This window comes from Sceloporus occidentalis, unplaced genomic scaffold (genome assembly GCF_023333645.1).
Source record: "Sceloporus occidentalis isolate IW3139 unplaced genomic scaffold, rSceOcc1.0.p SCAF_5, whole genome shotgun sequence".
NCBI classification, from domain to species: domain Eukaryota; kingdom Metazoa; phylum Chordata; class Lepidosauria; order Squamata; family Phrynosomatidae; genus Sceloporus; species Sceloporus occidentalis.
In genome coordinates this window covers 36,843,685-36,871,388 of record NW_028316985.1, presented here as the reverse complement: position 1 = coordinate 36,871,388, position 27,704 = coordinate 36,843,685, and the positions used below count along the sequence as shown (strand labels likewise).

The 27,704-nt window shown below is 40.7% G+C and overlaps 1 protein-coding gene across 4 annotated transcripts in view; it reads right to left on the bottom strand.

Moving 5' to 3' along the window:
* Nucleotides 1-25,445, bottom strand: part of SGSM3 (small G protein signaling modulator 3) — a 40,309-nt gene extending 14,864 nt beyond the window's left edge. Inside the window, exons 1-12 of one of the 4 annotated variants that reach the window (XM_089523682.1) lie at nucleotides 25,216-25,382; nucleotides 16,132-16,296; nucleotides 15,651-15,748; nucleotides 13,597-13,640; nucleotides 10,823-10,908; nucleotides 9,708-9,774; nucleotides 7,405-7,613; nucleotides 6,835-6,942; nucleotides 5,190-5,333; nucleotides 3,155-3,350; nucleotides 1,745-1,890; nucleotides 415-639 (exon numbers count right to left, since the gene is read on the bottom strand). In XM_089523682.1, the coding sequence (XP_089379808.1) occupies nucleotides 415-639; nucleotides 1,745-1,890; nucleotides 3,155-3,350; nucleotides 5,190-5,333; nucleotides 6,835-6,942; nucleotides 7,405-7,613; nucleotides 9,708-9,774; nucleotides 10,823-10,908; nucleotides 13,597-13,603 (1,188 nt within the window). In that variant the 5' untranslated portion in view covers nucleotides 13,604-13,640; nucleotides 15,651-15,748; nucleotides 16,132-16,296; nucleotides 25,216-25,382. The other 3 variants (XM_089523681.1, XM_089523683.1, XM_089523684.1) reach the window with 3 other exon arrangements.
* Nucleotides 25,446-27,704: the final 2,259 nt, after the last annotated feature.

The following is a 27,704-nucleotide window of genomic DNA, read 5'->3' as shown; positions in this document are numbered from 1 at the left end:
GTGGTCAGTGATTTTTATGAATTACCTAGTCAGAAGTTGGCATTTTGGGCTCTTTTACACTATTCTGGATATCTGTTGGGCCTTAAAGGGTGGTTATGCCTTAAAGAAAATTTCTTTTCTGGCCCTTATTATTCATTTTCATAGTGAAAATAATGCTGCTGTAAAAGAAGGGGCCTTAAAATGATCTTCAATGGATGTTAAATACACTAGTTATGACAATCGTAACAAAAATACTAAACAACGCAGAGCAATTAACTGGCAACATGTTGGGAAAGTTTGCTAGCACTTCTTCAACAAGGTATTTTGGTCTGTGATAAACCTTCACTATCACTACCTTTCAACAAGTGAGGAAAATACAAAGCACAGATGCCTAAGAAAAAGTACAAGGAAGGTAACATTTTGAATTTATAATACCTTTGATAAGTTGACAGCAGCACCGGGACTTAATAGCTGCCCTTGGTCGGCAATGAGGTAAGCAAGGTGCTTGCAACGCTGTGTCTCCACTGCCACATCTGTCAGTGACCCAGCAATCCGCATGGCTTCCTGCAAGAGCACATCTGGATCTTCAATTTGAGAGGGGATGTCTGAGAGTGTGTTGAAGATGGATGCAGAGTTCTCTGACTGGATCAGTTCATCTTCCTGTTTTAATATGAACAGGTCATTCTACAGGTTTATGGGTCATTCATGTTTTGGAATACTTGATAGCTGTATCTAGTCCTAATCTCATGGTGAACATGTGAATAGGACAAACAAACAAACAAACAAACAAACAAACAAACAAACAAACTGTTTCCTACAATTCCTTCCCTTTTGCTCTGGTCCTTACTTTATTCTGGCTGTCCCATAGTGCCTGCAGTGAAACTCAGCCTTTTCTACCTGGAATTATCCATGTTTTCCCTTTAATGCTAGTTTTCTTACAATATGAAAGCTATTTTATTAAATGGTCGATATGCTAATTTTTTACTAACAGGGGACTTTTATGTGACATATGCAGCAAGAAGTATCATCATGAAGTCTGCAAAAAAATTTACTGACAGTTACTGACACATATCCAGTCACAACAATTACCATAAATATTCTATTTTTTCCCATAGTTGTGCATAAGGGACTGTCTTAATGCTACATATAACATCAGCTACCTCTCAGTGGAGTATTACACCCATCCTGTACTAGAGCACTAGACAGCCACATGTAAATAGTTTGTTCAAGAGAATATACAGCCCTCTAAGATTGCAGTTCTATATACATGCAGCAAGGTATAAGACTCATGATGTTCAGTAGACTACCATTGAACTGAACAGTCTGGAGTGGACATGATCTGTCAATAGACTACAATATCAACATGTCTAACATTAAAATCAACAACACAGCACATATTTATTTGGCTGTCACAGAAACTGCTGCTGGAAAGCCGCTCACAGAATATCCACATACAAGTTTGTTGGTTTGTGGTACTATTCAAACATGAACCAATATATTTTGGAAATATATAATTAATCACCATAATCTATATATGATTGTGCTCTTACTATTTCAGAAGACTGAAGAGAGGCAAGTAAGACAACAGGGCTGGAAGATTCCAGTAATTACATGCCCTCATATACTAAAGGAGTAAAACACAGTATTTTTTATTTTTCATTCCTGAAAAGCACCTAAACACTTCCATTCAGATTAATGGGAACTTGCCCAACTCATGCCATGAGAAGAAAAAGAGGAAAACTGGTAGCTGAGGAATGTTGGTTACCTTCATGCTGAGCATGCCCAAAGTGACCTGGAAGAGAACTATGGAACCCTGGTAGAAAAAAAGGTCCCAGATGCGTAGCAACAGCTTGATATGCACAACACTAGCAAATGATGTGAGGAACCAATGCAGGGTGATCAGGGACAGCTCTGTGGATGGAGACAGAGGGGGAAGCAAACAGTTCCAGTTTAGCCATTACCAGCATGAGGAAAAATATCATCCCATGCCAGCTCTTTATGAAGTCCCTTTCCATTCCACACATGAACAGAGAACACACAAAACTCTTTCTTGTAAAAAAGCTACCCGTCTTACAATCACTGCATAGAATGGAAGCAAAACCTATTCCCATCTGTTCTTTTCATGCCACACAGTACTGTCAGCACTAGACAGAATGTGTATAAATAACTTCAAGGGCATGGGATTTCATTGAACACTTGAACAAGACTGGACACAGAGGTTCTAGTGAATTTTTCTCATCATAACAAAAAAACTTAAACCTCTTTTCCTGACTCAGAACCAAACTCAAACACACTACCCACCCAATTTGCCCATGTTCAAATTATTTGTATGTGAACCATATTGATATTACACACATCACTAAATTCCCCATACCAGCAGCATTGGTAGAAATGCTTACTACAGTTAGGTTCACGAAACAGAGCTAGACCCTGAAGCTGAAAATTAATTAAAATGCCCTATAAAGCAGGGGCAGACAAAGTATGACCCATAGGTCACCACATCAGTCCCTCTTGCACCCAATTTATTTTTATACTAAAACAACCAAACATCCCCATCTAAACAGTACAAGAAAAACTAATGATCAACTCTGGTTTTGAAACAAGACTTCCTGTTGAGGGTAGGGAGAAAATGGCTAATTGCACAGCCTATAGGCCACCATTGTCTATTTCAGAGTAAAGAAATATGTTGGGGTAGAGGGGAAGTTGTGGGTCCCAGAAGTTTTGTGGGAGTTGAATGCAGTTCCCAGATCTTTGGAATTTCCTCAGCACCTAAAAGGAAGTCATTTTAATTATCTGTTATAAGCACAGAGTGAAAGAGAGCAAGTAGATGCTGCAAGGACTATAAAGTGCTATGCATATTGAATGCATAGCTTTAATGCAACTTCAGGAAGTGTTCTTGACTATATTTTATCTGCCACTAATTGAAAGTGAACAACAAATAAATACTGCATTATTTTTGGACTATTCTCCCAGTGTTTTGGACTACACTGGCAATGCTGATTTGGGGATTCTGGGAACTTTAGTTGAAAAAACATAATGTTTTAAAGCTCTGAATGTAATCCATTTGGGCCCTTTTTAATGTATGAAGGAGACTTTAATCCTCTCAAAAGCCCATAAATGACAAAACAAAACAAAACAAAACAACCCCTCCCCCCAAAAAAACCCTTTCTATTACCAATGTCATGCTCCTGAAGAAGCTTGTCCAGTCGTGGCAGGTACTGCACAATGAGATGTCTCAAGACACGTTGGTCTGTCTGTACACCCATGAGAGTGGTGCTGAAATAAGAGGCGGGCACCAGGTCCTCAATGATAGCACACATCATCCAGAAGGCTTCTTCTTCTTCCAGGAAGAGAAGCAAGGAAGCCACTACCTGTAACATGTGGGACAATAAGGCCTGAAAGTAAGCTGCAGAGCAAGAATTACACAAGAAAGCAAAGTAAACAGCTGAAAATTATTTTATTGCAACCTAAAAAGGGCTAATTTTCATTGCAGCCTAAAATGGGAGCACCTGAAATTCTGGACTCTAACAATGCTCTCAGAAGTAATTATTCTTCTTGTAAACCTAACCACCAGAACAATAAGTGGTTGTGGCATCAGGCTGCAATAGCAGAAACCTGGGATATGCATTTTATTCTGACAAATATATTACTTGTGTTAACTCTAGGCTCTCATGATGATGCTGCCTTTCAATGGTGATGAGATCATGTGCTCCTGTGAGGCAAGAGACTATGCTGACAGCAGCAGTGTTGCCAGCAGGGCCTCCCATATCAGAAAGTCTTTTCCTGAGGAGCCAGACCAAATGTGCCAAACACAGACTGGATAGCTGCAGAACACAAGAGAGTGACACTCATGGAGGCTCTTTCAGAGACAATAGCAATGGCATCATAGCTAATGCTTGTTAGCACTGCACAAAGGAAGGCAATGGTAAACTACTCCTGAAGGCCCTTGTGCCGAAAGCCATGTGCAAAATGATGAAACTCCCAGGTAGGAAGGCACTCAATGAGCTACTGTGGTATAGCAGAGGAGAAATATGAGTAGCACTCTGGTTCATGATGCAACTGGACTGAAGCCAAAAGTAAAGTAAAATGAACAAACGCTTACTTTTACTATCCTGTTCTGAGGATATTGCTGTATACTCTCTCTGTGTGTGTATACAGTGCGGGCTTGTTATAGGCAGCTTTCAGCTTATGAGGAAGATGCTGGGAGAACAGGAGAATGGTTCACACGTGCGCGGCCACGTGCCGAGCACAAGCCCCATTATATCTAATGGGGCTCGAGCATACATACTTTTCGCCTTACACAGGGGCTAGTGGTGTCCGGAACGGATCCCCTGCATAAGGCAAGGGCAGATTGTACTGTAGGAGACACACTGCCCGCACTCGCAGAAGCGCCATTGTCTGAACACAGACTGAAGAAGCAAAGATGGTGCACAGTCATGGACGGGGGTGGGGGGAGGAGGCAACAAGCAACACTCATTCTATTACAAGTGAGCCTCGTAGTTGGCTTGGTGCATTCTCCTTCTCTCAGCTTGCATTGCAAATAGTGTGCTAGTGTGTGCATGCAAGGAATCCAAAGCAAGCCTCCACAGAAAGAAGAACTGATGACTTTCTCCTGTTTCCATGCTTGCAAATTGGACAGATAAGTTTAATTAATTCAAGGAGAGGTACCCTCTTTGCACAGGAAAGCCTTGAGACTGTGCCTCTGTGTGATCAGTTCCAAGCAAACCTTGTAGGCAGGAAGAACTGAAGAAAGAGCTTATCCCTCATCAAATTAATGGAACTTGCCTGTAAGCTGTAAGCATTGAAAGAACAAGTTGCCAGCAAGTGAGTCATCGAAAGCCAGGGAAATCTGTACAGCAAGCCCTCCTTATCCATGGATTTTTTATCCACGGATTCAAGCACCATGGTTTGAAAACATTATTCTAATATATACACTCTCAAAACTAATCCTTAATTTTACCATTTTATACAATGGACACCATTTTACTGTGCCATTGTATTTAACAGGACTTGAATATCCACGGGTTTTGGTATCCACAGGGAGTCCTGGAACCAAATCCCAGTGAATACCAAGGGCCAAATGTATTTTGTTCATTCCACTGCAGTAAGAAAAACAGCATGCTGTTGCCTTCTACCTATGAACTACTATGGCCAACCTACTGTGAACAGCTGCAGTCTAAGAAAAAACACAAGGGTTTAGGCTTATTTACCATGCCAGTTCCTTGGCAGTAGCCAATTTCTGGATACAGCCAAGCCAATCCACGTAATATTCTACGTAGTCGTGGCACACCAATGCTGTTCATGTTGGAGAAGCAGACATTGCTGGGCATGGTGCGGAGCAGGTCTTTCTCGATCTATCAGACAACAAGAATAGTAGATAAGCAGTTTAGAATCAGCTAGTGATTCCCCCCCCCTCCATCTTCTTTTCCCTTCTTAGACCCTGCCTGCCAACATATTTTCTGCCATGTTAAAGTAGGCCTGGAGTCCCACCGTCTATTCTTTTTTCAGAGATTCTGGCATATTCCCACACAGCATAGAAGCCTTACAAACAAATCTACCCATTCACTAAAGCCTCACCTTTAATCTCAAATAAACTGCTCAAGGTAAAAGAGTATGTAGCACATCTCTTGTTGATACTCAGAATAAAAATGAGTATCAGTGGTATCAAGAGAATCAGCATATAATGCAGATGTGTACTTTCTGAAAATCACCTCTAAATCAGCATGGATGAAACTCCAGATTTATATAAATAGTATCAACGGTGCCGGGGAGGAATAACATAATAAACACTGGCTTTTGTGTCATATCCATTTATGCCAGCTGATTTACATGCTGTTACCCCAAGCCTCCTTCCAGCCACCTACTTTAAGTAAAATAAAATAAAATCAATAATCAAAAAAAGCAAAATCGTTCCCATTTTGTCATTTGACAAAATGAGTTTCAGTTGGGGAAATGAGGAAATCCAAGACCCAACCATGGAGGCTAAACATTCTTCTCAAAAACTATGATGAGTCTAAAAGAGACTCATTATACATGGCATGCCCATTTTTTACTTGTTTATAAAGTTATCTCACCACCTTCAGCCAGCTGTTAAAATGACAGAAGAAACATTTAGGTGTCCTTTGTATCCTCCTTTACTAGACTGACTGCTATTTTGAAGTTCATTCTCCAGAACCTTGTGGTCTGATAATTAATAGGAAGAACAATGGAACTATGCTGGACTTAAGGCAGGAGTGAGGCAACTTTATCCCACCAAATGTTTTAATCTTTAACTCTAGAAGCCTTAACCAGAATAGCTAATATAAGGGATTGTATGAGCTGTACTCTAAAACACCAAGAGGACCAAAGGTTTCCCAGCCCTATGGTAACACAGGCCCATTTTTTCGCAGTGTTTATAGTCATTAATAAAAATTCTCACTAAATACTCATCGTCCTTTATGACCTTGTTCTTCAACAATGTTTTTATCTCTACCGTTGCAGAGCATTTTAGTGTGCAAAAAGATCTAGGCTGGATGAAGTAGATGGTGGCATGAGGTTTACATATCTAGACCAGGAAATTGCTCACTTACAAGCATTATAGTATTCATCTTCCCTTTTTCCAGCATGATAATAAATATGCACATATTCCACTTTATTCTACACAAACTGGAGTCAGTAATATATACTGATAAGTCCTTTACACAAAATTCTGAAAAGGAAGACTGTGAGCCAATCCTCTAAATCCATGCTCAATGTAAGGAAAGAATCAACCCAAAAAGAGAAGCTGCACCAGTAATTAAGGGTCTCTTATGCCTTTCTCCTCCACTGAATTCTTATTAGCAGAATATCCAGCACTAATCCACAGAAATTACTCACTTGTTTGGCAGCAATGGTTTCATCATTTGAGCTGTTCTTTACAATTTCTCGGTAAGACATTTCTGAATTTCTCTTCTTCTGTAGAGCACCAGATAGTCGCATCCACAGCTGGGTAAATTAGAGGAATGAAATTAAAAGCAAGACAGGAGATTCCCACTGTGGAACTTCCCACCATATTCCTACTAGACATACCTGTGACAGTGGTGTGACAGAGTCCTCCCTCTCTCTGTCCCACCACTCTCACAGGTACAACTAGTGGAAACACAGTAGAGGAACTTCTTTGCGGCTGAGGAACACTCTTCCTAGAGAGGTTAGACTGGTGGCCTCCTTGCTATCCTTTCATAGGCAGACAAAGACTTTTTTTATTTTGGCAGGCCTTTGAGGGTGGATTCCTAAGGGAGAAAGAGCCTTCATATGCTGCATTGATAACTTTTGTAGAGTGTACTTTTTTAGAAGCATCTATTTTAACTTTGGTAAACTGTCAGACTAGGAAAAACGTGGGATATTATCAAATATAAAAACAACAACAATAGCAATCTCTGTTCCCTCCTTTACCCAGGAGTGCCTCACCTGTGGTCTCATGCTGTGAGGAATGCCAGCCAACACTAGTGATCGCAGCTTATCTGAATGTGGAAGTGTGACTTCTATCTTGTCCCAGGTGAGGTCCCCCACATCATGGTTGTGTGTAAACTCCAAGTGAGCCTGCCATTTCAGCCTCTGCTGTGGCTCTTCTATCAGTGGGATTCCCAAGAGCTTGCTGGAGTTTGGCTCAGCACCATCTATAGCAAAAGCCATAAATTTAAGTGTAGGAAGATATGATGTTACAGATGCTCAGTTCTCTAAACAGCTAAATTAAATCACCCAGAAAGATGGTAAGAAAGCCTTAATGGAAGCTACACTCCAACAACATCCAAAGAGCCACCTTTGTCCATCTCCATCTTGAATAACTGTGTGTGGGTACAGCTATATGTCAATTCTGATACCAACACATTCACATCACAACTGCTTTCTAACCTGATACGCTAGTGTGGACAACTAGACAAAGTGTGGGTCTCGGACCACATGCGATCTCCAAGGCTGTCTGGGTGGTCCTCAACCCCTTCGTATTTCATAGACTGCTTCTTGGAGGGAGGAGGAAGGGTGATTTATCTTTCCTGGAAGAATCTAGGAGCTGTGACTCATCTATGAAATAGAGTGCACCCCTTACCCCCACTAACATCAACATTCCAATACCAGAATAGTGCTTCTACACATTTCTCTCCCCTCCCATCCATTTCAGAAGTCTGTGCAGCCCCCAGAGGGTCCTGGAGCAGAAAATCCCCCTTCTCCAGCTCTGCTACATTTGACTATTTCAACAGCCCCTTCATGAGACTTGTACATTAAAAAAGTACCTTTTCCAAACTCTGCAGCTGGATGGGGGTGTATATCACAACACTCTATGCTAGGTGACATCAGAAAATTAATCTTCATCTAAGAGTTCATTCAAGACTCATTGTTAGCTCAATTCCTGACAGAGGATTTCACAATGCCACCCTGAACATACCAAACGTAAATAATTTTGTAAGCTAAGTAGGGTCAGACTGGGTTAATACTTGAACAGGAAACCATTAAGGAGCATTAGGGACCTCCAGATAGGAATAAGAAATAATCCTGCCTGAAATCCTGGATAAATACTGTCAATCAGAGTTGACACCACTGGGACCAAACCTCTGGTTCAGTATAAGACCACAAAGTGTATAAATAGTAGCCTTAAAATATATGTGAACAAGGCCCCAACCTACTGCTAGTCATCACTTGCACATATTTCAAAAGGAAAAGATGATATGCACACCCACACCCACCCTTCATAATTAATATTACAGAATGCATACCTGTCTTTCATATAATGTAAATAAAGCCAACATTTTACCGTATATACTCATATATAAGTAAACAATTATTTTTAAAAAAGCCCCCCCCAAACCCCTGGGTCGACTTATACATGGGCCAATATGGTCAGGTAACCCCTCACTGTTTCTGATGGTGGTGCGTGTACAACACTGTGCAGCCAGTGGGGACAGTGGGCACTCAAAGCGGAGGATTCAAAACAGCTCACAATGTAAAGAAAGGACACAAATAAAATACAGGGGCTGGAAGAAATTGAGAGGGGGAATGAGTAGAGGAGACCCTCTACTCTCTCTTCCAGGAGACAGCCAAGGTGGAGGGGAGAGTAGGGGCCCTGCCTAGGAGAAGAGGAAGAAGGGTCTGCTTTAAAGTGGATGCCAGTGCCCAGTCATCACATCCCGTCCAGGTTTAAAGCAGCCCCAGAGGCGAAGTGACCACTCCCAGGCTCTCAAAGGGAAGGCCCACCAAGGAGAGGATGAGGAAGCAGCAGTGTGCTCCAGGCGACATTTGGAGGTCCACAGGAGCAATTGGGGCAGAGTTTGCATTTGGCTGCCAAGGAGGGGTTTGAGGGGAGGACTTTGGGGAGCTGGAAATTCTGTGTGATCAGCTTGCCTCTGGTGCGTCTCTTTAATTTATCTCCGCTCCCAATTCTATTCATTCCATGTATTTTACTTACTGTATATCCTTGCTTTACATTGTGAGCCACTTTGAGCCCCTTCTGTCCCCAATGGCTGTGTAGCTATCATTATGTTTTACCCTCACCTTATCCACAGGTCACATCGAAATCCCTAATTCTGTTCCCAAAATCTGCCCTCAATTTATACATGAGGTCAACTTCTAATTGAGTATATATGGCATTTCTTTAGACCCAAAGAGCTTTCAAGACACAACTCTGAACACTTAAGGAATGATATCACTAGAAATTAAAGACTTCTAAGTGAGAGCCCAAGGGGTATCTGGTCACAAGTCCCACCAAACAAAGACCTTGCCTTCTTTGTCTACTCGGAAACCAAATTCATCGTATCGGAACTCAGGTTGCTCAACAGATTCTTCTTTCTGGAAAATAAAAGAGCAAAGTTTTTTCCCCCTGTTGTCTGCCATTAAAGTGATGAACACATAATTTTTACACACTGCAAACATGCAAAATAAAAAGGGAGCATTGTAAACTCCTGTTGTTGAGCTTAAAGGAAGAACTGGAACAAATGTTTATCACTGTTATTTGCTATGTTTTCTCCAACTCCAGTCTTCATTACTGACTTCTAAGATCTGCAGAGACTGTGTATGACTTCTGGGAATCACAGTGAAATCTCAAACTTGTGCTATAGTTCTATGTGTGTACATTTTATCCACAGAAAAGAATATACCTACTCTTGTGCCCCTGTAAGGAATGTGTGTACTCACCACTGGTTTTCACAACTACCATTCATAGCCTAGATACCATCAATACATTGAATTATAAGTTGTTGAACCCACTTAAGCCCATTAACTACAGGCTCAACTCCTAGGATTTGTTATAAAGCCATCATAGTTTCATGAGAAAGTAAAAATATGGTGTTGTAAGCCACCAAATTTCTTTTTAACTCAGGTTAAATTCCTTATTTAATATAGATGGCAGCACAACAAACACTTCTGTCTGGTCCTCTTTCGGAATTCCTATTTATAGAATCATAGAATCGTAGAGTTGGATGAGACCACAAGGGTCATCCAGCCCAACCCCATTCTGCCATGCAGGAAATCACAATCAAAGCATCCCCGACAGATGGCCATCCAGCCTTTGTTTAGACCTCCAAGGAAGGAGACTCCAAAACACTCCGAGGGAGTTTGTTCCACTGTCGAACAGCCCTTACTGTCAGGAAGTTCCTCCTAATGTTGACCTGGAATCTCTTTTCCTGCAGCTTGCATCCATTGCTCCGGGTCCTGTTCTCTGGAGCAGCAGAAAACAAGCTTGCTCCCTCCTCAATATGACATCCCTTCAAATATTTAAACAAGGCTATCATATCACCTCTTAACCTTCTTTTCTCCAGGCTAAACATACCCAGCTCCCTAGGTCTCTCTTCATAGGACATGGTTCCCAGGCCCATTGCTTCCCTTTGTTTTACTATACCTGGGTGTATTTTGCCAGGATTTCCTGAGGCCATATGCTGGGAGTGAGAGCAGAAAAGGGTCCACCAGGTGTTGGTGTATAGCTTCCTATTGGTAAAAAATAAAATGAAAAATAATGAAACATAAAAAGTAGGAAATCTGCAGTAGCAAGGCTATTAGCCAGTCCTAAACCACCTCAGGAGATTGTTTGACTAGCATTATTAATTTCCAGAGTTTGGTGAACTGGCTTTTTAAAAAAGTAAAACTCCCACGATCCTCCAGCGAGAAAAAAAGTGACTTTTCCCAAGCTCTCATAACTTCTGTTTCTGTAGTACTAGGAGTACAGAAGTCACCACAAAGCAGGAGTGGGCAACTGTTGGATATTAGGAGGCCATACTAGTTTATCCTGGGAACCCTGGAGGTGTATCCCCTGCCCCACAAAAAACGAGAGGAGGGACATCCAGTCTTGAGGACATTTATTCCAGTCACCCAGGACTAGTTTGGTAACTGTCAGCTAGAGAACCTTTTCTTCAACCACTCACAGACTGTGGAATAATCTGTCAGAAGAGATTCAACAGCTGAATACACTGTCCAAATTGAAAAGAGCATTAAAGACCAGTCTCTTCCAGCAAGTTTACCTGGATGATTTTTAAATTGTAAATTTTAAATTATGAATTTTAAATGTGAATTATTTTGGTATGTATGCATCTTATTTGTCCTTTAAATTGGCACTATTAAATTGGTGTGTATTTTAGCTCATGTCTTTTTAATTGAAATTGTTTGTCTTAATTGTTGTCCCCACCTTGATCCATGTGGAGAGGCAGGTAGGAAATGTTGTTGTTGTTGTTGTTGAGTATGTGGGGGAATTTTGTCAAAGTTTGGGCCCAATTACATCCAGAAGAGATCTTTTTCCAATAGGACATGATCTAGAAGTCAGCTTCTGCAGGCAAAAAGGCCTCTCCTGGGCATCAAATAATTATGGCCCATGAAAACATGGCAAAATTTCCATGCCCTGAGGATGTGTTGGGGGCATTTAGGTCAAAACACACACACATTTCAAACATAAAATTGGGAATCCAAGCAGTCTCTGAGGGCTGTCCTTTCCCTACCCCTGACACACACACACACACACACACACACACACACAATGTCAGGGTTTCTAAGTAGAATGTATGGCCATGATATTTCTCCTGGTAAATATTAACGTATTATACTGATGCCTACATGGACTGTTCTTATCCTGCTACCTTAATCAATTGTCTTTATTTACTGTAAGAACATGATCCTTGGTTCTGATATTTTTGCTGTGTCAAATAAACTGTTTCTTTGTTGACTGCTTAAATACATTTCTAAAAAATTAATTTAAAATTTAAATTTTTTAAAAGGGCAAACATAGCCTCAAACACACAGACCAAAAGGGCCACCGTCGGGCTGATCCAGAGGTGCTGTGTGCACATGATGCACGTCCCCCGGGCTGCACAGAAGCTGGTCGCGAAAGGAGAAGTTTCTTACCACTCCTTTTTATGGGCTATTGAGGACCGTGGCAGCAGGTGCCCTCGGGAACGTGGCATCTGGCTGCCGTGGTTCTACTGCCCTGTCTGCTTGAGTCACATGATGACTATTTTCTCTTATTGAGCATTTAATTTAGCCACTTCAGATTGGAAAACAGAAACGTGCAAAGATCTACAGAGAAAACCATTTGAATTATAAAAAATATAATTTGCTAAATATATATGGCACTAAATTAGTTTAATTTGGCACAAGAAAATGTTATGCCAGAAGGAAGTTTAAAAAATAGGTTGAAAGCAGTTCCACCAAATAGCAATTCTTCACAAACATTTTAACTCCTAAATTGTAATTAAAACAGTTATTTAAGTACAGCTTCTCCTTTAGCCTAAAAGCAAAACAATATTTCAAAGGCAATAGCAAGGAACACTTCAAAGATACTTTGGAAGAGATACTAGATTGGAGACACTGTCATAATGTTGCTCATAAAAATAGGGCTTCCCCCCCCCCCCCCTTATATTTCTTCACTGTAGTTTCTCCAACTTGTCTCAGTCAGGGCACCCTTCAGAATAGTGAGCAACGGGGCACAGCATGCCGCAGTGAAAGGGGTGAAATCAGTAACATTTAGGTAGTGCTCGACCCAGATAAAGTGCCTCTGTGTAAATGAAACCCAGCCCACTCCATCCTATATTCCTCAAAAGTGGCTTTCTTGGGTTTGCAAGATGCTGCAATGATGAGGAAGAGACAGCAAAGATCTGTTTACACAAAGCCTTCCACTTACACAAAGTCTGAATTTAATCTATTAATTTATGAATTCTCTGTAAGTAAATAAGACAGATTCTTTGTGAGTTCTATGCTTGAGAATGAGAGAACAGCGTCCAGGCTGATTTTGGGGGAAAGGTGGAGTATAAGTAAAAATGAAGATGATGATGATGATGGTGACAGTAATAAACACACACACACAAAACAACAACACCTGGGATTCTAGGCAAGGTCCCAACTAGAGAAGAACCACTGGATCAACTATTGAATGATGTTAATAGTTACATAAACTATGTTGTTTCAGTGGTTCTAGTTTGACTGACACTAGGAAAATCGAATCTGATAAGCAGCCTGATTGAGATAGTAGAGGAAGTTAAAATGAAAATTTCTCATTGAACACACAAAGTAATTAATTTATTCTAATTAGAAAAGTGTGGTATAAATCCACACAGCTAATTTAAGGCATGCTAACAAAACTGGTATGATTAGTAAAACAGAATTATCAGTTACTTTTCAAAAAAGGCTTACCTGACATGGCAGCAAAGGAATGTGGTTTCCAGTGGGTCACTTGCCTGTACAAGTAAGATCCAGGCATAATACATATACAGAAAGAATAAAATTAATTGTGAGACCATTCAATTATACAGCATACAAATAGCTGATCCCAGTTAGTTTGCATTTCCACTACTGCAGTTCAATTAATTCTCTACCTCCATATCATATATATCTGTATGTTCCAATATATCTTCTGTGAATAATATATGGTAAACCATGGTAATATGAAAGGACACAAAATGTGCTTTAGACAGAGTGCCCTTAATAGATATCTACTCATGTATTTTTCATGCAAGACTAGCCCTCGGCAAGATTTTGGCTTTGGTCAGATTAACTATTATTATTTTTTAAATAGCTTATTGGCCTATTATAAATTGGGTTCAGTTAACTAATCAATAGATTTTTTAAAAAATGTTCTTTTCCAGCATAAAAATAATAGTCAATAGGAAGAGTATATAGTAAGTCCAGAATTGCACAGCCTCCATGATGACTGATAAAGTAATGAACACATACAAATAATCAATGGTCTCAACTATGATTTTTATTTATCGTAGTGCAAGACACTTATCAAAGGTCTTAGGGATTGACACTTCCTGTTCATGTACATTGTAACTAGAAACCAGGCAACCATCAACAGATAGTTTTTTCAATATACAGTACTGCTTAGAACTCTGCTTTTTGTGCAGCAAACATTCATTGAAGGAAATTTGTTATATCTTTACAACTAGCTTGCTTTGTGACATGTAACTGCAATTTCCTGTGACTGACAAATACAATGTGAACAGCTTTCAGGAGAAAGGTGATCAAGTCCTTATGATGTACTGATTCATGGAAGTCTAGGGAGACTGGCAGTAGTGTCAACATTAGACCCTGGCTCATTGATTCAGTCACAGTTTTGTCAATGACCATTTGATAAAATTGTCATACATATTTATAAGCAAACACCCTTTGCTTTTACAGTCCCTTCCATTAGTATCTCTGCAAGGTAGCATCTGGAGTCTCTTGACACATACAAATTGACTAGATCATTAACATGTGTATTTCTGCTGATGTTATGCTGACAAGCTGTTTGGTTCAATTTTCCTTCTAGTTATAATTCACTAGGTTGTTCTTCAGCACTGTGTTACCACACAGTTCAAATACCAGCACATGTGTGCACATACTCACACACACATCTCCCCCAGTCTTTCCCCTCAAATTTCAACCCAACTGAAAACAGTGGTTCTCAAAACCGTCTAAGTAAAGGCCTACCCATTCTCAATAATTTCTTGGCAAATCAGTAGATCTATAGCAATTTAAGTACAGTAATTGGTACAGCTAATATATAAAATGTAATAACTTTATTTAGAGCTATATTTTACATTTTATAGGCTGTATTCTATTAACAGCATTCTAGTCAGAGGCGGGATACAAACCGCCACTTTGCGGCGCTTCCCCGCCGCCGCCGTTTGCTCCGCGCGGGAGCTGCAGCAGTCAAACCGCGCGGCTCCCGCGCGGAGCAAAAAAGAAGCTCCATTTCGGAGCTTCTTCTTGCGGCGCCTCTATGACGTCGCGAGGCGCCTGGCGCGAACTCGCGACGTCATAGGCGCCGCGACACGTCTGGACGCTATGCGTCCAGTACGTAAAGATGGCGGCGCCCATGTGGAAGGGGCGCCGCCATCTTGTACGTATTGTATACGTACTAGGGTTAGGGGGGTGCGGAAGCACCGCCCCTTCCTAACCCTAGTACGTATACAATACGTACTATATGGCGGTATGTATCCCGCCAGAGTGTGCATTTCTACACTGGACTATAGTTAAAACACTGATGAAAGTAGCTTGTGAACAGGGTATAATTGTGTTTGGGTAGCCCCTTGTTCTGACAATGGCAGTCACTGTGATTGGTACATTTCCTTGTTTTAGTCAAAGAATATTTTTCACCTGGAGAGATCAACAACACTGTATCTGTAGAAATGAAACATAGGATTTCCAACTCATTTCCCTTGGCAGCTGCTAGTAAGTATATGTTATGAGATATGAATACAAACCTGATAGAGTAGCCTTTAGTGTTTCACTGCCTGCTGCCCTTCTGGGGTAACAGTAGACATTGCTGGGTTTTGTGACTCAGGCTCTTAGGTGGGGATTACTGCAAAAACCAAGATAAACAGGCCTTCACAAGATGAACAGTGACAAATTTGTTGTTTCCCAATCTGAAAAACTGTTCTAATGGATCAGTCGGCCAGCCCAGCAGGAAGAAGTTGAAGCTTCGCAACCAAATTGTTACACTCTTCCTTTTGTGCAAACTGCTCATCTACAATTTTTCCCTTGAGTTGTGGCAAAACATTACAATCACAAATTGCATTTCCACAGAAGTTAAACATAAATGTGCACCTGTTCCTCCTTCCCCGTCTCTCTGGAGCCAGCTGAAGGTCTGTTCCTCCTCCTGTTCCCCCCACCCTCCTAGGCCTTCAACTGCCTTTCCAGAGACAGCTGACGGTCTGGCTAGGAAGAGGAGGAATAGATGTGTACCTGTTCCTCCTCTTCCCTGTCCTCCACATGACCTCTAGAATGGTTTCATGTGCCATCTCTGGCAGGCGTGCCATAGATTCGCCACCACAGGCATAGATCATAAAAGGTTATGGAACATCCTTAAAGACATGGGAGCCAATACATCTGATAGTCCTGATGAGAAACCTGTACTTGGGACAAGAGGCTACTGTCAGAACAGAACAAAGAAAAACAGAAAGGTTCCCAGTTGGCAAAGGGGTCCATCAAGGCTGCATCCTTTCACCTTATCTGCTCAACCTGTATGCAGAACATATTATATGAAAAGCAGGAGTGGACAAAAAAGAAGAAGGAGTGAGAACAGGAGGAAGGAATAGAAACACGCTTAAGGTATGCAGATGACACAATACTACTAGCAGAAAACATCACAGACCTAGAGCAACTACTAAGGAAGATCAATGAAAAAAGTGGAAAGGCAGGCTTATTGTTGAACATAAAGAATACAAAAATAATGACCATAGAGAATTTACGCAAATTCAGCCTACACAACGAGGAAATAGAAATAGTAAAAGAGTTTGCATACTTGGAATCAAACATTGATCAGAGTGGGAACTGCTGTCAAGAAACCATAAGAAGGCTAAGAATGGGGAGGGAAACTCTGAAAGAACTAGATCCTAAAATGCAAAGACATACAACTGAGTACAAAAGTTAGACTCCTACAAGCCATGGGTTGCTATGGGTCAAGGATGGTTAACAACAAAAAGACAAATGTACTGCCTGATAACCAGGCCAGATTCCTCATATATGCTCCCATACAGCTCACTAAACATATTCATAAATAGCTGAATATTAGATAAACTGAGCTAGGTGGGCAGGTTTTTCCTGTCTTTGGTTGCTATGGAACATTCCCTGGCAACTGCTTTTAACACCTGACAAAGAAAAGAAGAGATGCACACAAATATGGGACTGCTAGACGAAAGCGGCACAGAAAGGTGGAATGAATCACATCTGGTGACCAGATGGAACTAGAACTCTAACCCAGAGAGATATCTAATATTTTAACACAATATCATATCTTATACTAAATTCCTTTTTGAGCCAAGCTTTTCTCTGGTACTCAGAGTTCTGCTTATCTTGATAAAAGGAATGCAGTGATTTTCTGAAGTCTACAAAAAATATTTTTCCAGCCTTTTAGATCTGCAAACAGAAGTAAACAAAATTTGTGGTATTTCCACTCAGTTTCCTGAAAATGTAAACATTAGTCCACTTCGTAAAATTGCTGAATGTAGAGATGTGAAGGCCTTTCTTTTAGCATAATGAATAAAACATTTCACACAAGGTATTTGGACTGTCTCAAACTCATCTCTAAAAACTCATTACATTATCAGATCATTAAAATTGATTGTCTTATTTCCTTTTCTCAGTTATGGAAATAAGTGTGTTATGTCTGCTTGACATTATGGAGAACTGGTGAAGAAAATCTGGACATTCCTCGCCCCCCCCCCCCCAAAAAAAAATAAAATAAAGCAGCTCCATGACTACAGGATTTTTTGAGAAGTTTAAGTGTTGACTCACCATTTAAAAACTGTCTCCACAGGCCTACTCTACTTGGGACATTAGTTGTGTCTTCCAGTCATTTCTGACTAATAGCTACCCTAAGGTGAACCTATCATGGGGTTTTCTTGGCAAAAGTTGTTCAGAGGAGGTTTGCCGTTGCCTACCCCTGAGGCTAAGAGCATGTGAATCGCTCAAGGTCATGCGGTAGGTTTCATGGCCAAGCTGGAAATCAAACCCGGGTCTCCAGAGTCATAGTCCAACACTCAAACCACTATGCCACACTGACTCTCAACAGGATTTATGGCAAAATCTTCTTATTTATTTCTGTGCCCTCACACACTGTAACAGCTCATTCAAGTGAACAAGATCCCCAAAGCAACTCATAATTTCTTCAAACAGCTGAGATCCAAAAGCAGAGGAAGCACATTTCCCAAAGCTATGGCAGGGAAACGACATACACCACACTAGCTTCAGAGATGCTGTACACTGTCGCCTCTACTCACCAAGGCAATCCTGAAAGGCAAACAGAACATCTGCTTTCCCCCTCTACCATCATTGGAGTTTTTCTCTCTGCCCAGACCTTTCTCTTTGTCCAGGGGTGGGGTGGGGAGATAACAAATATGATATGTTTACATTATGCTCTGAGAGGAACCACGGAATAGTAACTTTGTTGATGCAAGTTTTATCGCTGACTGAGTTTATTTTTATTTTTAAAATATTAAAATAAATACTTTGAGATGATTTTATTAAAACACCTACTTAACACAGTGAAGCACCTGACTGAGAGAGGCATGTTGAAATCCTCAGTCCTTTAGGCATTTCCTGGAGTCAGCTAGGCCCATGCAAACAATATAAATACTTTAATATGAAACATGGAGTTTGTAAAAGTTTCATGTTACAAAAGATAGGGCTGTGCAATTAAAGGAAATGTTAAGGCCACACCTTATGCTAAGATTTATCCCTTCTGTCAGGAATGTCTTCAGCTTTGTTGGTTTAACAATGGTTTATATGCTGAATTGTTATATTCTCTGCTGCTCATTGTGTCTTGATTTCATATTGTATTTCTTTAGTCATTGTTTTATCACATTACTGTAGTATTTTATATTTTAAATAGATGCCACACTACCCAGAAAATAATAAAATAATGATTAACTAAAGTTATCTACACAATTAAAGAATCAATGGTACCACCACTAACAGATTAGTGGGGCAAAGATAAGAATCAAGAGTACATTCATCCTGGCTTGGTTATAAAAAAAATTGGAGTCTTTGTAAAAATGACACAACAAAGAATTGTTCTTGTACAGATACTCAAAAAGAAACTTATCAAAGTGTCTGAACTGATTTTGTCTTATGATTTAATTTTACAGTTATCCTCAAATTAGGAATATTACCAAATTAAACAGAGGGTCTTCTTAAATAACTATAGGAAGAGGACTGTGAAGCTTGTATTTTGTTATAGGCTGGTAAGGAGAATGTTTCTTAGAATATTCAAGGTTGTACTTTCTTTACAAATAATTTTCACTTGTTACAACTAGCTATGCTAAGGGTCAGGAATGTTCTATTAGATCTAAGACCTTACATTTATTTTTGAGGAGTGCAGTTGATGGCTGATGCTTAAGGGCATTCAGTGACCCAGTGGCTGAGCTGAAATTTGAACCCCTAGCTTCTCTTCTTGTTGAGGTTACACAGTGGAAAGGTCCTTGTAACCTTCCTAGTTCTGATGCAATATGCTGGCATTAAAACAACCCAGAAAGTTGTTCATCTTAAATTGCTAAACAAATATACACTGGACTGACTATGTGACAAATGTTGCTGTCCTTGAGCAAGCAGGGATCACCAGCATTGAGGCCATGCTATTGAAGACGCAGCTGCGCTGGGCAGGACACGTTTCTAGGATGAAGGAACATCGCCTCCCAAAAATAGTATTCTATGGTAAACTCGTCACAGGTCAGTGTAAGAGGGGTGCCCCAAAGAAGAGATACAAAGACTCCCTGAAACAACATCTCAGGCTCAGCTAAATCGATCACCAGCAATGGTCTGCCCTGGCCTATCCACAATGCTGCAGCTTTTTTTGAAAGCTCACACCGAACGAGTCTCGAAGAGAAACGACAACACAGAAAGAATCACAACCCGGAAACATCACCCAAGGAGACTTTCTGCTATGCCTTCTGTAGCTGGACTTGTTTATCTCGGATTGGCCTTTTTAGTGATCAACGCGCTTGTAGAAAGCACGGGATGAGTCCTTCCTGAATCTTCGTTTGCCAAGTAAAGCCAGAGATAATCTGTATTTTTTTCTAATTTACACCTTTCTGTTATGATCTCCTTAATGAAAAGAAAGTCATGCCAGTTTTGGAACTAGCCTACTGTATAGCAGACTATGTCATTGTCCAACCACAGATACATCTTCTAATTAATTTTCTAATTCTGCAGCAGGACAGAACTTGGAAAGTATTTCCAGTTTCTATATGACAAATGAAGTTTTAAGACAGAATGTCTTAAAGACAGAGTGTCTCAAAACTTAAGACACTTTTAAGGCTCTGTCAGCTAAAACTCTAAATCAAACTCTTTAGCACCAACACAGAATGCTCAGGCAAGGATTTCGCAAGGCTGTATGAGGATAACATAAGCAAGACCTCTATTGCCTTCTGAAGTACAAAGCGCCCCTTGATTTTGAAAGAGGTGTGGTACCTATTTCATTACTTTGCCAAAAGACACTTGTTTTCTTCAGGGCAAAACTATAGCTTTTATATTCGTTCAATCATCACAACTGTCACAGAACAAATGACTAGATAGTTAAAGAAGATAGAAAATTCTGAAATCTAAAAAAAATTGGAGCAGTTGACATTTACTTATCTTTCTTCATTGGTAAGAAATATCAAGAATCCATCCTAGACAACGAGAAAACTGAAATAGTTAATGAGTTCCCATACCTTGGTTCAAATATTGATCAGAACAGAGACTGCAGTCAAGAAATCAGAAGAAGACTAGGACTGCAAAGGAAAGTTATGAAGAAACTGGACAAGATCATAAAGTGTAAAGACTAACTCTGAACACTAATGTGAGGATCACCCAAGCCACTGTATTGCCCATCAACATGTAAGGATGTGAGAGGGTGACAGTAAAAAAAGTTGATAGGAAGAAAATCAATTTGAGATGTGGTGCTGGAGAAAAGTACTGAGAATACCATGGACAAGCCAAGAAGACATACCAATGGGTTCTAGAACAGATCAAACCTTAACTCTCCCTGGAAGCCAAGATAACTAAACTAAGGCTGTTGTACTTTGGCCACATCATGAGGAAAAACGCATCATTACAAATGACAATTATGCTAGGAATGGTGGAAGGCAGTAGAAAGGGAGGAAGACTATGCGCCAGATGGTTAGACTTGATCAGGGAGGTCACAGGCCAGGGCCTACAGGACCTGAACAGAGAGCTTGAGGGGTTCTTGGAACTGTCTCGTTCACAGGGTCATCATGAGTTGAAGTCAACTCCAGGTCCGTTGACAACAATTAACGAAATATCAAACACACATCACAGAAAAAGTACTTCTTCACTTAACCTGAGAGAAATTTGTGGAAGCCTTGGATGACTCCTAATTTATTATAGTACATTTTCCTTATTGGTTTTCCCTCCTCTGGTGTTTTTTTCTCTCTCTTCTATATACATTTCTTCAAAAACACACATTTGATTTCTCTCTTTCTGGCAATCTTTGCTACTAAGAAGTAAAGAATATGGCTCTTAAAAGAAGAAATAAACATATTCAGCTCAAATATATGTACCTTTACTCTGAAATAAGTCTCCCTGGAGCTTACCAGATTTAAGTAAATGTACTGAATATAGTAACACTCAACTTACTTTAAGGCAGCCACCCAGAGTAAAAGATAAGTCTATTATTATACAATTGTATAAAATTAATTTTGAAAACTTAGTTGAACTCAGGTTTGGATTTTATCATGCAATCTGATATCATGGGGGACCTTGTCAGATTCAAAGAATTTTATTAGGATTCTGATGTCCTCCTTTACTGTAATCTCATGTTTTTCCAACATTACTTCTGCATTATCTTCTTACACAATGAATTAGTTATGGAAGAAGAAATGGAAATGCTCCAAATTGTATTTTGATAGGTAGTGCTAGCAGACCAGCAATGAAACTTCATTCTAGGTATACATAAGTAAGTTGCCCTCTAGAGCTGAAAGTACGAAGTGAATGGTCACTTACAATTAATAATCGCAAAGAGGGTAGAAGTTGCATTATTATACGTTGGAGGGGAAATTTTTGGAAGAAAAGTCTGGGACACACACCAAATTGTCAAAACAAAAAAAAAAGTGCATGCAAGAAAAAGGCACTGAGCCAAACCAATTAAATCCAATCAAGAATTATTTCAAAAAGTGAGTCAGACAATTGCAGGGTGGACCTGTGATTCATCAGAGAAAAAAATAAAACTTTGCATTAGATATATAAAAAGACTGATTACAGTGGGCCGTAGGTTGCCGACCCCTGATCTAAACACTATATTCCTACTGATGCATCCTAAAATTGCACTGCCTTTCTTAGTTGCCACATCACATTGTTGACTTTTGTTCAGCTTGGGGTCCACTAAGACTCCTAGACCCCTTTTGCATGTACAGTCCTCCCTCCATTCTTGGGGACTTTGGATCCATGTCCCTTGATTATCTGCGGGAGGCGAACAGAGGGGTTTAAAATGGAGTGCACATATGTAGAGTGCGCCTGTACACCCCCATGGAGGCACGCTTCCATTCAAGCCAATAGGGCAGGGGTAGGCAACCTGCGGCCCATGGGCCGGATGCGGCCCGGCGAGGCCTTGGGACCGGCCCCAGCCCGGTCCTGCCGCTGATTGGTGCCGGGGCCTTTGGCCTCTCGCGCGCAGGGGCAAGGGAGGCAATTGTCTATAGACGCCTCAGAAACATGCATTTATATTAACATTTTTTAAAAATCAGCAAATTTTTTTGTGTGTCCTCCACTTTTTAAAAAAAAGTGTCCACCATTTGAAAATGTTGCCCTACATTTGTCCCGGTTTATTTATTTATTTAATTTTTTTAAAAAATTATTTAATTATTTATTTTTTGGCTTCGGCCCCCCCAGTTGTCTCAGGGACAGCAACCCGGCCCCTGGCTCAAAAAGGTTGCCTACCCCTGCAATAGGGCTTCAATATGTGCTGTTTTCCATTTGTGTGTGTGTGTGTGTTGGGAACGGATCTCTCGTGAAAACAGAGGGAGGACTGTACTGCTGTCAAACCAGATGTTAACCATCCTATATCTGTACATTTCATTTTTACTGCTCAAGTGTAGCATCCTACATTTCTTCCTGTTGAAATTCATTTTATTAGTTCTGATCCAGCTTTCTAATCTGTTACAGTCATTTTGAATTCTGATCCTGTCCTCTGTGATATTGGCTACCCCTCCTAATTTAGTTTCATCTGCAAATTTGATAAGCATGCCCTCTATTCCATCAACCAAGTCATAAATAAAGATGCTGAATTAGCACTGGGCCCAGGGCAGAACCCTGTGGCACCCCACTAGTCACTTCTCTCCAGGATGAGGAAGAGCCATTGTTGAAGACCCTTTGAGTTCAGTCAGTCAACCAATTACAAATTCACCTAACAGTCACATTGTCAACCCCACATTTTACTAGCTTTTTTTGCAAGGATATCATGGGAGACCTTGTCAAAGGCCTTACTGAAATCAAGATATGCTACATCCACAGCCTTCCTTTCATCTACCAAACTGGTAATTTTATATATAAAAAAGAAAGAAAATTAATCTGGCATGATGACTTTTAGTAATCACAGCATTCCTTTTTGAGTGCTCTAGAATCTTTTCTGGTATTGACATCTTGCACTCCATTTTAGAGACTGCACTTTGAAGCTTTTCCTCTCTTCCCTTTAAGAGGACAGAAGAGCTTTGGAGAATAGGTAAGCTGGAGTCAGTGTGATTTGAGTGTTGGACTATGGCTCTGGAGACCAGGGTTTGAATCCCCACTCAGCTATGTAATGCAGCTGGGTAACCTTGGGCAAGTCACACTCTCTCAGCCTCCAGTGGATGGCAAAGGCAAACCCTGTTCTGAACAAACGTACCAAGAAAAGAACATGATAGGTTCATCTTAGGATCACTAAAAATCAGAAATGACTCGAAGGCACAAAAACATGAAGGCACAGGTAAAACCCAGCACTGACCTTCTCAGCCTGTGATCAGGTAGAAGTAAAATAACAGAATCATAGAGCTGGAAGAGACCTTAAGGGCTATCCAGTCCTAACCCCTGCCATGCAGGAATACAGAATCAAAGCAGCCTTGACAGATGGCCATCCAGTCTCTGTTTCAATACCTCTCTCCAAGGGAGTGTGTTCCAGATCAAACAGATCTTACTGTCAGGAAGTTCTTCCTAATGTTGAGGTGGAAACTTGGGCAAGTCACACTCTCACAACCTCAGAGGACAGCAAAGGTAAATCTCCTTTTCTGAAGAAAGTTGCCAAGAAAACCCCGTAACAGGTTTGCCTTAGGGTCACCACAAGTAGGAAATGACTTGAAGGCATGACAACAAAAGCCAGCTCACAACTTCCTGGCATCTGGGCTGACCCTTGCAAAAATGTATTATAAGCCCCATGAACCTTAGGACCAGGGGTCTTGAGGCACCTTTGAGACTGTGGGAAAGAAGCTGGGAGCAGGAGCTTTCACAGAACTGAACCTAGTTCCTCAGATGCATGCGCAGCATGTATGATCCCTTTGCATACTGATTTTTTAGATCAACACGCACCTTGAAAGTAGGCTCAAGCCCACAAAAGCTCATTCTCTCAGCTTCTTTCTTTCAGTTAGTCTCAAAGGCTCCAAAAGATCCTTTTGCATCCTGATTTTCATCTAGATTAACACACATCTGAGGAAGGAGGCTCAAGTCACACTACCAACTTCTTTCCTTCTGTCAATCTCAAAGGTGCTTCAAGATCCCTTTGCAAAATGGTTTCCCAGACTAAGATGGCTAGGTCTTTGAATTCTTACGACAAGGGACTCCTTGGTTCAGATGTGCCTGTCCTGCCTGACTCCTGGCTCATGGCATTGCCCCAATGCCTTCGATGATGATGATGATGATGCCTTCAGACAGCTGTCAGTAGACTGAGATGAGGAGTATACTCTCATCCTCTTCCTCTTCCTCCTCCAGTGTTGCTTTTCCCTCTGAGAGACTCATGGAGAGGCATCTTCTCCTTCCTGACCACCTAATCTTAATTTCAGAGGGGAGAAAGTTGGAGCTGCCCGCAGGGTGACCAGCTGTCCTCCTTTTCCAGGACGTGTCCTCCATTTCTCCCTTCTCTCCAGAAGGAATTCCCACAATGCCCTCCATTTGGAGCATGTCTAAAAGGAAGGAATTCAACATTTCTATGGGCGTTTTTAGCTTTTATCTTAGAACAGACTTTGCCCTCCTTTCCCAGGAGAAGTCCTCCATTTCCCCCGAAGGTGCCTTTCCTTCGCCCATCACTTTGCTGGGATGCGAGAGACGGGAAAACAAAACCTTCCCTTTCATGTCCCTTTTCCCCACCCGTAGTCTTGTGACGGTGCCCTGTATGGCCCTCAGCCCTTCTAGGCACACAAACACGAGTCAGGACCCGCTCCGTCACGTCTGAACGCGTCCTCCGAGGCCGCCACGTCCCGCTTCCCGCCTCCCCTCAGCGTAGTATCACGGGCACCGCTGCCCTGGGAAACTCCAAGCCGCCACCTACCTTCCCTCGTCAGGCGCCGACCCTTCGCTTCTCCCGTCAGCGCCGCGTCTGAAGCAAGCGCATGCGCAGTGCCGCAACGCTACCTCCGGGGGGAGACAAAATGGCGGAACGCGAGGCATCACGGGAAGTGTAGTCCCCAAGGGCTCCTTTCTGAGTACACACACACATATACAGTGCCCCTTCTTCCACATTCCTTGGGATTAAAAGGGTGAATGTGGAAATACCTCAAATTAAAAAAGCACCCACTATTATTTATTTATTTATTTATTTATTTATTTATTTATTTATAAACTTTATTTTTTCTACAAATGTATACATTTTCATTCAAGTAATATACAATTGAATTTAAATACTACACAATTACATTATTATTATTATTATTATTATTATTAAGCTTTATTTATATAGCGCTGTAAATTTACTACATAATTACATTACATACATTATTATTATTAAGATTTATTTATTTATATATTATTGTTATTGTTATTAAGATTTATTTATATAACGCTGTAAATGTACTACATAATTACATTATTATTATTAAGATTTATTTCTATATAACCAAGGCACACAGTAACAACGAATAATGTGTGGCTGTGGATCAACTAGCAAATGCCAAGTCCTCCCAATGAATTCCCATCGTCATTTCATCCCACGTTATCCTGCCTTTCAGGGTCCTTATGAGGAGGACTCTCCTTCATATCTAAACAGCTCAATTTATCCTTGTCTGGATTTGATACACTAACATTTGCTTTTACCGGGATGATGCTATCTGCCGGAGGATACAAAGCAACACTAACTGGAATAGAACAACCAAGCTTCCTACCATCTAAATATCTCACAGATTGCCAATTTGGACTATTTAGAGTTTTGATTTTTTTTTCCAGCTCAGATTTATTAATTTTTAATTGCAAACCATCAATTTAAACTATCGTCTTCTTTAATGCATGCCACAGTACCATTGCTGGTTCCTTGTACGTCAGCCTAGGACTCTTCTTTTCTGGCTTTCTATTAACATGAGACTGTTTTTCCTTTGAGCAATTGCACACAAGATCTACCCTTCCCAGAATCTCCAATTGTGCTTTTACTTTTTAATGTATTTATTTCAAGGATTTATACCCTGCATTTTTCCCGTGAAGGGATTCATGGCGGGTTACAATAACTTGGTAAAGCCTGAAAGGGAGAAGGGCAAATTCCTCTGTTAGGAAAAAGGTCTTCTCTACACAAAACTATCTGGTGGGTTTCAAGAGGAGAATATCTAAAGGCAAAGAATCATGTGACTGTCTTCAATCCAAAATATTACCAATGTCATGTGACTTTGCCTGCTGATTAATATTAGCTGACATTGCTGGAATCTTGCATATACAATAGGAGGGTGTATCTGAGAGCCAGTGTGGTGTAGTGGTTTGAGTGTTGGACTACAACTTTGGAGACCAGGGTTCAATTCCCAGCTTGGCCATGAAACCCACTGGGCCACCTTGGGCAAGTCACATGCTCTCAGCCTCAGGAGAAGGCAATGGCAAACTTCCTCTGAACAAATATTGCCAAGAAAACCCCATGATAGGCTCCCCTTAGCCATAAAGTGAAAATGACTTGAAGGCACATAAAAACAATGGTTTTCAATAACATCTTGTTAAGAATAATCCAGTCTTCAAATAAAAAAACAAAACATCTATAAAATACATCTGGCTATTCTGTTCCCTGGGGGAAAAACCCACATAGGTACACTGAAACTTTCATTAGGCAAATATTTATTTATTATAGATTATAATCTATGTGCACAATATCAATGGGATGCAGAGTACCTGGCAAAACCTCATCTAAAATGCAAAGGAAATGTACAATGTGCTCTGGTTGATCAAGGAAGCATCTTCATTTATGATAGTTCATAAACACCAACTTTTGGGGGATGAGCACAATGTTCCAACTAGATCTTAAGCTAGTTTGTCCGTTTCTCTAAGGGTTGAGAGGTAACATCCAACTTGAAGGATTCAACATTCTTCGACAATATGAGGGTCTTTTCTTCCTGCTGTTCTTGTGTCGATTCCAACATTGTGGGTCAGTGAGGCTGTCATCAGCTGGGGTTTTCTGTTTGGAATGATCTTTATGCATACTTTTATGTGCTGATTTTTAAATTATTTTTTCTCTGGAGTTCCTTCTGGGTTGCCTTAAGAGGGACTACTTTTATAGGACAGTATATCCACATCAAACAACCTCTGTAGGTATTTCTTCTGAGCATGCAAGGCAATTCCTGCTTTTTTGAACTTTTAATATTTTTACTTTTCTTCTGTATCTTATGCTCATT